Source organism: Lampetra planeri, chromosome 28, assembly GCF_965212315.1.
Source record: "Lampetra planeri chromosome 28, kcLamPlan1.2.h2, whole genome shotgun sequence".
Lineage (NCBI taxonomy): Eukaryota > Metazoa > Chordata > Hyperoartia > Petromyzontiformes > Petromyzontidae > Lampetra > Lampetra planeri.
Window position 1 is genome coordinate 8,861,969 of NC_136134.1, and position 13,416 is coordinate 8,875,384.

At 48.0% G+C, this 13,416-nt stretch overlaps 1 protein-coding gene across 1 annotated transcript in view; it reads right to left on the reverse strand.

Annotated features, from left to right (window-relative positions):
- The window catches only part of DVL3 (dishevelled segment polarity protein 3), a 52,144-nt gene that overhangs the window by 32,981 nt on the left and 5,747 nt on the right, over positions 1-13,416 (reverse strand). The window contains 1 exon segment of the mRNA XM_078607798.1: positions 1,417-1,486. Coding sequence (XP_078463924.1) covers positions 1,417-1,486 — 70 coding nt within the window.

Consider the following 13,416-nt stretch of genomic DNA (forward strand, 5'->3'; position numbering starts at 1 on the left):
CTGTGAGAGGGGGTTAAGGGGCGGAATGTTTTAAATGGTGAGAGGCAGAGTGTAGGGAGCGGGAGATGTACCTCCGATTAGCACGGTTTGCGACGTAAGGTGCGAAAGAAGTTCAACATACATACAGCCTGATAAAGCCCTGATCTTTTCTGGCACACTGCTCAAAAGTATGGGACCCATCGCTTGCAAAACATTCAATCGGCCATTGAGATAAATGTCATAGAATAATTCGAAATCAGTGAGCTATCGATAAATGGATCACCCGGGTTCATCATTAGTTTCCGGCCAGCATGCAATCTGTTCGCTGGAAACGTCGGCGATAGAAAGTGGCTCACTTTTGTCTTTGGTGCGCACATCGCACGAAAAAATGTTCCCAGTTGGTTACATACGGTGCCAAAGAACATACGTACACCGCGTCTTCCAGACCTATATAAATCCCTACTGTGGTGTGCCCAGGGAGGCATGGGTGCCAACTGACGGGACTGTGTAAATCCCACCAATTAGCCACACTTGCGTCGCATTTCCCCTCCGCCCACCCCCCTTCGCTCACCCGGTGATCAAGGAACACAGCGCTCTAAGTAATGAAGGGCCCTCTCGTTGGAACAAACGCCCTTCACATCGCCGCCCTCGCCATTTACAACTTGGCGTGGCTGTTCAGGAAACTGAACGGCAGCTGCTCTCTCCGCCGAGCCCACCGCTCTCTGCACAACCCGAGCTGAAGCTTTTTTTTCTTTTCATTTATTGTTCAATTTTTAATCACAAACCCAGGTGGTCGATTACTCCTGCCCCTTTAAAAATGGTGGCCGCCGCCCCCCACATCCTTCCTCCCTAAGGTGGGAACTCCCCCCCCCCCCCCCCCACGAGCCACATCCAACGTGATGTGTCCGATACCAAGAATATCTCCGCGCACCACCCATCACCTCGCGTCCAGCGGGACAACACATGGAAACAGAGGTGAGACTTCCCCCCCACCCCCCACAACTATTTTCTGATTAGTCGAGTAATTGCACCAATAATCGGTAGGGTAAATTTAATGCGTTGGTTCCGATTACTTCAATGATCATATAACCCGGCTGTAAATGCAACCTTTGTCAGTGATATCAGACACGACCCCGGATCAATGTGTGAAGGGCTGACGCAGGCAAGACTGGGTCCAACTGATCGGGGTTGTTAACGGTCTCACAACCCATCTGAAGCCATCACTTTTGGTTATCAGAAGGCCCAGAAACATTTACGCATGATTTCTCTGAAGCTGTGTTTGTATGCGTGTATGTACGCTGAACGTCTTTACCACCGTACGTAGCCAACCATGCTAATCGGAGGTGCGGGGGAAGGACAAGAAACTACCCATTCTGCTTTATATATATACAGGCACGCGGTGTGCGCTTTAAACATTGCGGTTTCGTGGGAACTCACCCATGCCACGACGCGTCCGTTGAAACAGGGCAGCTTGGCATTGTCGTCCGAGATCTCCTCCTTCACGACGCTGCGAGAACAAAGGGGGTGGACAAGATGCAGAAGCGACACTTTACAATCGACGCTCAATTTCTAACTCAACATGTCCCAGATAGTTGATAAAGACTGCTGAGGCCGGTTGTCATTACCAGCGAAACATCATACACGAATTGTAATTGTTGCTGGTTTACTCTCCAACACATCGGTGTGCAGAACTAGTAACCAATTGGCACGCTCTGTTTACGTGACGAAACCTGACGAAATGGCTGCGCGTCAGGCGGTGGCGGGTTTAGCGACACATTTATATTTAGGCGATCAAACCCAAAACACCTCCCTTATGGATATTGGACGTGAAAGCCTACTATGTGTTAAATAGACTGGAGCAGGCACGCAACTAATAGCAACAGCCATTACGTGGAGCCACACTGGATATGATGTGCCGGGTGCGCAATGATGCGTTCAGGTCATTGCGCGAAACTGTATCAGCGGCGCAGCTCAAGAAAGTAGCTTCTCGTCAACCGCTCAGAAACCGCGTTATAACGGCGCACGCTCCGCGTGACAAACGGGGTGCGCATTTCGCGTTGTGCGAACCGCATTGTTGTGTAAACCCGTTTTGTGAACACGCTTCAAGCAAGAACTTACCGTAAATGTTACGAAGAAGATAACCATAGGCAAGGAAAGGTTTTGGGCCTGGGCTAAAACAGGGGCAGGGGAGCCAACAGCACGAACGGCTGGAGGTAGGGAGTTCCATTTTACGGCGGCAGCAGCAGAAGAGAAGCGGCAACTTCCCACCGAGCGGAAGTTGACCGAGGGTTTTGGCAGGAGGCCTTGGCTGCTGGATCAGAGAGGTCGTGAAGTCCAGCAGCGTGAGATGAGGGGGGGGGGAGGGGGAGAGACTAGAGCACTGCTTGCTAACTTGTGCTGGCACGAGCAAAGACGGAACGGAACTTGACCACAGCACTGGCCAAGGTCAACAGATCCGTCAATGGCGGCACATGCACCGCTGAAGACTGCTGGAAAGGAACCATCGCCAGCTTTGGTCTCGCTTACACCAGAGGCTTTCTATGGCAATAACACGAAGTTGATATGGCACCTTTCAGGACCTCGCCAAATGTTTAACAAGCCAACCATAATCCCCAGTTACCATGAGCGAATTCACTCAAACGCAGCTCATATTAAAATAAAATAAAATTGAGGCATTTTCATGGGTGATGTAAACATGGACATTGAATGAATGAATGGCAGTAAAGAGTTCCAAATGCCTGGAACATAATAGCAAACGGTTATTAAACAGCCAGAGGGGTCCATTTTTAACTGAGAAAGGGAGTCTTGTTGATGAAGTGAATGATGTAGGACATAAGGAGATAGGATTTCAGTCAGGTGAGGAGGGGGCAAGGCACATTGAGAATCTTATAAACAATATGTACAACTTTTAAATATATCTGAAAGCAAACCTGGAGCCAGCGAAGCAGTCGCAACCAAGCCACGACTGTAGCTTTAATGACTTCAACAGCTCTGCAGCATAGCTCAAGTCACGGCACACGCGCCAAGGCATAAAACACAAGCCCTACCACAGCAGTAATGCCACCACAATTCCCACTTCCGGATGGATGACCGCCCAAGCTGCATTGCAGTGCAAAATACATATACAGCCCTTCTGTTCATCCACTAATACAAGAGGGCCTCCACATGCCTTGTGCATACCTCAGCGTGGGCTGCATAGGTGTGGAAGCATCGTGGGAACCTGCTTTACATGGTGGTGGTCACCCAATCAAAGCACTATCCAGGCCGAAAACCAGCTTGGCTTCAGAGATCCGAGGAGATCGCACGCAATTCGGGCGATTTGATCAGAGGCCTGGGAAATATAACCGGTACGAAAAACAGTGCTGCGGCCATTCAGGAGGTAATCCTTTAGCACTTCAATATTCTCTGTTCACTTTTTCCCCAATGCATGGCTATGGGACGCCACCCATCAACACACTTCTCATAACCACACTTCTCATAACCACACTCCTCATAACCACACTCCTCATAACCACACTCCTCATAACCACACTCCTCATAACCACACTCCTCATAACCACACTCCTCATAACCACACTCCGAGTCCCCCCCCCGCCCCGAGCCAATTCTGATTGGGAGGCTTCAGCGTTTCTGAGCACGGCGGTATTTTTCACCACGCTGCCACTTCACCTCCGCGTTTCACGACAGACCGTTTCCCTGTGAAGTAAGCGTCTTCTGTACTTGCTTGCACCCAACCATGCTTTCATCTTCTTGAGCTCTTTATCCTGCGGGCACCCACGACGGCTCACTTGGCTTCCTCCACTCGAAAAACTCAAAAACAAAAACCCTCCTCCTCTATTCCAAGCACCCTTGGCACACACATCCCTCTGCACGTACAACATCTTGGGGTCGGTCATTTCGATGTGCTTCGTATAGAACTTGTTCGCACCGTACATAACCAAACCTTGCTAATCAGAGGTGCGATTAGCACGGTTGACAACAAAGCTCTCTTTGCCCCCGAGGCATGGTTCTGTCGCTACGTTTGCTGTAAGGACAGTTTGTTCGGCATTTTTTTGCTTGTCGCGCAAGAAACCGCGTGCCGTCGTCGTTCGTTTGACCCAGGTTTCCCTCGACGGGCGGACAGACTGCCGTTCTCGAAGGGTGCCTCCCCTCCTTCGATTTCGATCACGTGATCCTTGCCGTAAACGTCATGGCCGCCCTGGATCGCCTCCAACCGTCACGTACTCTCGCTCTCCTCGGAGCTTCCACCATCAAAGGCCCAAGTTTCGCACCTCCGGTGAACACGGTTGGCTACGTGCGGCGCGAAAGAAGTTCAACATACAAGTTGTCCCATAATTCCATTTCTCCATCTAATGGCTGCTCTATCTCACCTCTTTCTTCAAAAGATAATTTTCTCCAGGCAGGTTCCAACTCTTCTCGCAATGTGCACAAAAAATGACAGCTTCTTCTTAACGACATCTTCGAGCAGTCGTCTTCCGCTACCTATTTTACCAAGCACCCATTCGCCTTTTTTTCCCCTCTCAGCCCATGGTATTTTCTCGGCACACGTTCAGAATACCACAGAAAATATAATTTTAAAAAATCTATTTTCTTTTCATCTTATTTCCCTGAACTCCAATTTCCTCAACCGCACGCAGCAACTGGGAAAAACAACTTAAAGCAATTACATTGCACTGTACCGCGAGCCCTTCCGAAAGCGGGTCGCGTGCCGCCATGCCCTCGCAGGGTCCTGTGCCCCCCCCCCCACCCCCCACCTGTCGGCCGCCTGCCCCCCACAAGCCTCCCACCTGTCATCACAAGAGCGAGCGAGCACCGGCGAGCACCGGCGAGCAACGGCGAGTGGTCACCACCCACGTCGCCCACGGACGGGCGACCACCGTCAACGACGAGTCTCCCCGTGTTGGTCGGCACAGCGAGGCCGGCTGGCACGAGTGACCTCCGTGGCATCGGCGTGGGGCGTGCGGGAAGGGGAGAAGCGGCGGCGAGGATGGGGGTGTGCGCGTGGGTTCGTGCGCGCAGGAGAAATCTCGGATTCGGGCGGTCACGGACGGAGGTCTGGGGGGAGCTCGGGAGGAAGGAAGCTGTCTGGGCTGCAGGCTCCAGGTCAATGCTCGTGGCTCCCCAAGTGCTGGGTGCGGACTGACTGGCTGGTGGGCGGACCGGCGGGCGAGTATGTGGTCCACCCGTGTGTAGGTGGGACAAGCCAAGGCTCACGTGTCGTTATCGCAGCCCGGAGGGACATGACATGGAGGTTTACAACAAAGTAAAAACAGCATGTACGCTGGAAGCGGGTAAAGTGCTTTGAGAAGTCAATTCACGTGAATTTGCACGCTCACGCTACGTACAGTGAGGTGTGCGTGTAGCAAACGATTATTTTCACATTCGTATCTGTATAACGTAATCGGTTTATCCGATTACCTGCAACTGCCAGCCGCCAAATTCCCCGCAACGGCAGAAAAAAAATCGATTCTTGAATCAAACCGTGACACCAAATCGCGAGCGGGGCGAATCGTTACGCGTCTAGCACAGCGTAAAACGTGAAGGGTGCATCCACCTGTGCAACTGCTTACTCGAGACAGCCCATCTAGACGACATTTTTTTTGGGCTACTCATCAATGCCAAGCAGAAATCTTAGAAGTGGGAGTACCCACACTTTATCTCACCACACGCAGCCTGCCGAATGACTAACTGAAGTGTACCTGTTTATGTGGCGTACCTGTTTATGCGGCGTACCTGTTATGCGGTGTTCCTGTTTATGCCGTTGGGTGGACAGAGGCGGGGAGGGAATTTAATAAAATCGCCCTGTTTCATCTGGCGGATATAATTGATGCATGAAAAAGGTAATTGTCACTTTGCTGTAATGAGCAATAGGGCAGTGCTAATTTCCACTGCTGACCCTTGAACCAGCGGTGGAAATTCCACATTAAAATAGTGGAACCAGTTTGTCCATAGGATGACCACTCGACTTCGCACAAAGTGATACTTAGGTGTATTCTGTAGTCAGTGGAGAGCCACAGCCTCGATACAGAAATGAAAGAAAGCCAGGGAGATAAATCAAGTCAAATCCGGTTCAATGTTTGCTCCACTTAAACAAATATCACCGGGCCAAATTCATCAAAAAGGCCCAATTACCAATGGATTCAATATCATCTCATTTGTGCGGAGTAAACAATCCCCTTGGCTGCTTGCATGTTTGATTGTTTATTGTTATTACTCATAAGAAACTTCTAATTACTGCGAAACGACTTTTTCCATGCCCCTTTGAACAGTGCTTCGAATTATACACGCATATCCAGAGTCAAGTTGTATTGCTCGGACATGAAGGTAAATTTTAGCTGTTATCCACACCCATGCTTAGGGAATGTGTTCAGAAAAGACAAAAGAAGACGCAATAGAGAAGGCAATGGCGATTAGAGACCCATCAAGTCACAGAGAGACCTATAGACTCCTACAGACACCTACAGTCTCACACAGACCCACAGAAACCTAAAGTCGAGAACGACCGTGGAGATGCCGCCGGTGCCGGGCAGGAGTGGAGGGACACCCAGGGTGAGATAGGAGGATGTAGTGGAACAAGATACAAGGCCTGTGGACATGACAAGAGGCGAGGCACAGAGTAGAAGCACATGGAGAAAGAAAATCCGAGCGACGACTCCATGCACAAATGAGACTTCTGGTTCACAAAAGAAGAGGATGCACGCTCATCTGTGGAGAGGCCAAGCGGTCTCCCTAAAGTCTCAAATGCATCCTATTACACGTAGCTCTCCACGGATACGTGACCTGAAAGTGAAGGAAAGTTTATCCTATTATCCACATATGTCCGTCCAGATAACTGCATTAAGTAACTTGAACAAACGCATATAACAGGATTGGATGCTAGCAGGCCACAAATCATGCCGGATTAGAGGGGGCTCCACCGCATTAAAAAACAAGTAATGTTTTAAGGCGTCTGCCAACCACCGCCACGTAGAGCCCAGACCAATTACCGAAAACAACAAAACAGGAAATAAATAAGTGGCGCGCACCAATTAACTGTTGAATTAGTTTTTTTTGTTTTTGCAAACACTCATGGACGCCACTGATTAAGGCCAGCGGCGAGGGGTTGCGTGCAATTCCGCGGGCACGGTCTAATTTACGACGACCGGATTCGACTTTGATCACTTTTGGCCAATTGATTTTTCTAATTAACTGGGGATTTAGAACAATGTATGCGTGTGTTGAGTGTACATGTGTTGTGTGTACATGTTATGCTGCCACAGGCAATGAAGGGCTGTGATTTAATTGTGCCGGTGGGGCACAGAATGCACAAGAATATCTCCATATGCATGCTTGACTTTTGAGGAGCACATAACCTATGACTTGAGCCTCCAGCAAAATTTACACCTTGGCCGTGTGGCTCTGAAAACAAGGGGCCAATACCTCACCGAGTCTTCATGTGCACGCGACGGAGGAGCCAGCACACCGGGTGTGGTGGCGGATGCCTGCGCTTGGGGCGAGCGGTGGCCAGGAGATGGCAGTACAGCAAGTGGATTCACAGACACAGCAGTATGGATATTTTGGATGTTGTGTGACCTTTCTCCGCGTACTTCCCGTTTCATCGCACGAAAAAAAAGGCAACTGGCCAACCATTTCAACACTAGACCCTCATAATACAGTCTTCAGACCCGGTGAAGCTTTGCTGGTAAATAAATGACATGATTGTTTGGATAAAGACATGTAAACGTTGCTGGTCTTCCACTGTTCTGTGTCATTTGTCCAGTTTTGTTTGCTCCATTAGCCTAAATATAACATTGGCATTTTGTCCACAAAAATCGTACGTAATTGATTCTCTCTCACACACACATGGTTCAATGTGTTGCAGGCATCAGATTCTATTTTAATTGATGCAATTATGCATTGTTACATTCTAATGTCGAAGAAATACCCTTCCAATATTTCTCCCTTCCGATATTAGGAAGCCACTGGAGCTATGCACTTTAAAATCACAATTGAAAACGCATTCCTTCAGAACTGATTTTTGTGTTCATAGTTTGATGTTCTTCCCCCGCAGCTCCGATATGCACGGTTGGCTACATACAGTGTGAAATAAGTTCAACATACGTACAGAGCAGCCAACAAACCCCAAGACTAAAGTATGCCCCTTTTATTGTCCTTAATGTTTGATGCAGACAAAACGAGAGGAAGGAGAAAGGAATGCAAGAGCAGGCCATGCCAATGAGCCCCAATGGTCCCAAGGGGTGACCCTTAGGCTTTGAATTAGCGTTCCACATTACAGTTGAACGTTAATATTATTGCAGGATGAACGTCCAACTCCGCTGCCACGTTTGCCTAAATCTTTTCTCCGACGACGAAAAGGAATGGTAACAAAAAATATTAGGGCACGTAGCTTTCACCGAAACATTAAGAGAACGCTCCATCAAACTGGAACAGTTGGCAGCCACTCGAGCAAATGCACAAAAAACCAGGGGCCTACCGAAACACAAATGGCTGCACTGCAGAGTTAATCAGAATGACCTAAAAAAAAAAGAACGTAAAGAACTTAAACCGAGAAAACTTTTAAGCGAGACATTTTATCGGCAATATCGTCTAGCGGTTGCGGGTATGGCATAATTTATTTTTTTCCAGATTTGAATCGATTGCTTTATTACGCTCTCATGCAACTTTTCTGGGCGAGAGTTTTGCGGAACAATTGCGTTCAATCTGGCCGCAAGTTGCGGCAGCCTGGGCCCCCCCATTGGGAAATCCAATGCAGGATTTCCGTTTGTTTCCATCGATCTCCTCTCTCCCTTTCTCCCCGTAAACAAAAAAAATGATACTTTATTACGAGAAAAATGGATTTCAAACGAATACCCCACTGCATTCTTACAACTACAATCAATTACAGGCGCACGCGCCATGCCACTGCGCGACGATTTGTAAAGAGACATCATCTGCCGGCGGATAAAAAATAAAAAATATTAATAAGAAAATAAAACAACTCTTGTGGTTCAGCTCTTGTGCGGGACATTGCAAAGCTGTAAACGGGAAGACAAAAATAAGAAAATCATTCTTCGTCATCACGATCCATGGGCAGATATCCCGTAGATGTCCAATGCACATATCGTCATGTTTTTCACTTCCTTTGTCTTCTACCAATATGTTCAAGTAGTGTCACATCTCTTATGTCATCAAGCTATTCTACACTTAGGCGGTTGTGCTTTCGCTACGTTGTCCCCACCTGAAGAAGGACGCTTGTGTTGCGCCCGAAATATCGCGATTTAATTTAGTTGTTTTAATTTATTTTAGTCTATTTTTTACCTACGTAACTTTACCGAAAAAAAACAAAGAGTATGAGTAAGCTATTCTCTGTTGGATCTTCCTCTGTTCCCGGTGGTTCCTTCCATTTTTCCCAACAACACACTTTTAATATTCCTGTTGCGATCCATCATACATGTGTCTAAATAGTGCCAGCCTCCTTCTCATCACTGCCTGCATCATCATCAGGGTCTTCTTCTACGTGCAATCTTTTTTCTTACTTCTACGTTGGTCACTCTTTGGATCCAGCCTACATGCAGTATCCGTCTGGAGCAATACAAAAAGCATTATCCTCCATTTTCTTCCATGGCCTGTGCTGCACCTTTGCAAGCAGCATCCAACACAACAGCCTGCAATCGCGCGGACATTACGCGGAAGTGCATTGTCTGGCCACGTCTCTGTAATTGCATCAAGCCTCCGTATGGCGCACACAAGCCGTCTCGCCAACAAGTGCACGCCGGTGACGGCAACGCGCGTGGGGGGGGGGGGCTCTACGGCAGCGGTAATTTACCTGAGTGCATTTCGGATGAGACAGAGGCTCCACGCATTGTTCCCTCATTGCCGCTTAATGTGACATCCCCCGCCTGATGTCAACGCGCCTCGTCATCTCTGACAAAAATAGATCTGTTGGAGAGTTGAATCAAGCACTCGCTGTTGTGGCTGGTGCGGAAGGAAACCCGTCTGCCTGAGAAATACGTGCAGGCTGAACACAGTATATTCGTCATGTAAGCACAAGTATGTTACAGTCAGCAAGGATGTACTTTCGGCTCTCTTGAGATGGTGGCTGTCGACGACACGCGTGCATACGCACTCATGGTGCCGTCATCATGCAATGCAGACCATGCTGGGACCTCCTGTTGCGTCCTTGCCAAATGAAACATCTCTTTATACGCATTATCATGGGATTCTTGTTCGATATAACACGTCAGCTCATCTCAACACCTCTTCTCTTTTTAAATTAAGATTGCCCTTGTGTACAGTAGCAAATCCTCTACGTCTTCAAGCCAATAATTAACAAGGCCCTCAACCTACTCGTCGTCGCTCGGCTGTTTCACCAGGACACGAATCTAATCATGATCAGAGTGCCAGTCAGAGCCTAAAGGTTAAACGTTTTGTAAACAAGATAATAACGCCCTTTACTTACCCCGAGGAAAGTCTCAATGGGTGTCTGGTGTGTGGGAGGAAACCAGAGCATCCAGAGAAAACCCATGCATGATGGAATAACACACTCCCCACAGTTTAAGATTCAATTCATTGTCTTCCGTCATATCCTGGCCACCTTGCAGCTCAAACCTACAACACCCCTGTATTCCCATACAGCCTCCCATTCAAGCACGAAACAGGTTCAAATCTGCTTCGCTTTCAAGATGTAACAAGATCGCGGGCATGCCCAATGATTCCATCGTACGATTAATTGAATACCGATTACAAAAGTCATGGAATCGATCAATCGATCCCAGTTCAAGTTTTAATCACAATCAAAAAGATTGGAAAACAGGAACATATCACATTATTGTTATAAAGATTAGTCTTTCCGTGACCATTGAGATGAGCCGCTCTTCGTCTAAAGGGCCTGCAAACGCAGTGTCAGCGTTTGCCCGATCCGAGCGTATTACCGGTTCCGTTCAAGGACACGACAGCAACACAAACCCTGGCCACATAAACCCTGGCCACCCTCCTGCCGAACAAACATAATGCAGGGTGACTCGATGCAGTTTCTTTGCGCCCCCTGAGCACACGATGACGTGCTGCCACCACACCGTGTTGACACGAGTCGCCACTAAGCCACTACAACGTGAACGATGTAATGACAGTGCGCACACAACGAGCTTGCACCCGTAAACGAGACCACATGACCACAATACTACGATCGCTCCACTGGCTACCGATCCATACCAGATCACTTTCAGGATCGCCCTCATCATCTTTAAGATGATCTATGGGCTTACTTCGGCCTACCTCTTCACCTCTCTTCTCACTCCATTTCCCTCCACACTTTCCTACCTCACTCCCGTATTATCACGCTCTGCTCTGCTAATGCACATAAGGCTTTCTGTCAAAGGCCCCAGTCAAGCTTTGCTCGGTGGGTGGCCACTCATTTCGCCCGTTGCTCCCTTCTCCCAGCTATCTGTGATGTACAGTCCTCGTCAAGAACAAGCTCAAGACCTCTTACTTTTGACTAGCCCATAAATATAAATACACACACGGCTTCTGTGCAGCGTCTTGCCTTGCGGTCACACGTAGATGCTATATGAATCCAAATTGCATTGTAATTCCTTATCGATAACCACAGGAGGCATGCAATTCTTGAAAACCCACGCTTCATAAAGACTGCAACAACCGTCCAATAAAGCACCCCAGAGATCCGATGATTCATCACAATTCAGAATTCCTATTAAGAACGGATGTTTCCCGTTCTTATTTTTATAGTTAAATTTCCCCATTTCTCATTTGTTTCATCTTATTCGGACAAAGTTTATTTTTCTATCTACGTGGCTTTACCGAAAGACCCAAAGAATATAAGGTTTGACTGCTCCGCTCGCGTAAGCATCACATCACAATATCACTGTCCGAATTTGCATGAATTACAAAGAATAAATTCTCACACACACACAATTCGATGCATACATTGCGAGCAGCTGAAATATGATTTCAAACTGATGAACCTAGTGCATCATTTGAATGCCCACGAAAAACAATTTGGCTCATGTCTTCATCCCGAAAAAGAAAAAAACCCCAGCACTATTCGCCCACATACAGTGTGTCCATTGAGAGACAACACAGAACACACAGGATTGGAAAACATATGCAAGTTAGAAACATCATATTTACTGCTAATAATAGAAAGTGGCCTTGGGCTGCAAGCGTCGTGAGTAGGGACAATGGCCAGTGAACAAGCCCCACGATGGAGTGGCAGCCAACACGGTACATATGGGTGTATGTTGAACTTGTTTCGCACCGTACGTAGCCAACCGTGCTAATCGGAGGTGCGTGGGAAGGACAACCAACTGTGAGGTAGGTGTCCACCACAGAGAATGAGCGATAAGGTCAGCTGGTGTACCGGTGCTGAAATCAGGAGAGATCAGAGCAGCTTGAAGGAGGCATTCATCAAGCAGTGGATCGATCATGGCCGCAACACTGGGCCAGATTTCAAGAAAGGCCGAAGCTACACTCATCAACTTTCCCGAAACATTACTTCAGCTGAATGTTTGCAATAGACGTATTGTCTCAACAGATTCTCACTCTAGTTAATGCTGACAATGGCCTGATGCCTTTGGCATAATAAATGTGCAATAACTATTAGAAACCCACGAGGCTCCAAAGGCACCGCCCCAAATCGCACTTAATTTAAAACCTGCCTTTGCTAATCAAGACCGAGCAGAGTGAGCGGGAATGCATTTCACCAATGTCATTCACTGGCACATTTCAGTAGAGTTTGGCTCTCAATAGCCACCAAGGGAGCACGCACGTTTTTCCTCCCCAGAGCTCACCAGCAGAGAACAAGCTGCGCTGCGGCCAAGGTAAATCAACAAGGGCACACGATAAAAGTGTATTCTTCCGAGGGCATGGGACATGAAAAGCAACGGCTGTGGCGATGTGCAACGTGCGACGATGGATCCAGCTCATGAGAAAATACCACGGCCCACATCCCAACAGATGAAGGGACCTCGAGGGTGTTGACCTGCGCAAGCAGCAATGTGTGAGGCACTGGAGAACAAACGCCAGCGGCTTTGGTCGTAAGCGCCACGTCCAACTGCCAAGTGCAAACTGCTGTGGCAGCAACAGCCTTCGGACGCAAGTGTTAACTCGTGAAAATGGGGAGCCGTGAGTTTCTGCAGAACCCACATCAACTCAGGACCTAGGTTCTGCGAAAAACTATGACCAGTACCCCAAATTTATCTCTGGAAAGTCCCATGTTCTTATTAGTATCCGCAGATAGATGTCATTCACAACTGGCCGCAAATTCATTCCATTCGCTTGAATCTGCGGATAAGACGATACAGCGTTGCCTATCGTAAGATCCTACGAAACAACTGGTGAATGAAAGTAGACAACGAAGTCAGAAGCAGAACCAGACAAAAGACAGTTCGTCTTATTATCACGAAAAAGAAAAAAATACAATGGTTTGGACAGCTACTAAAG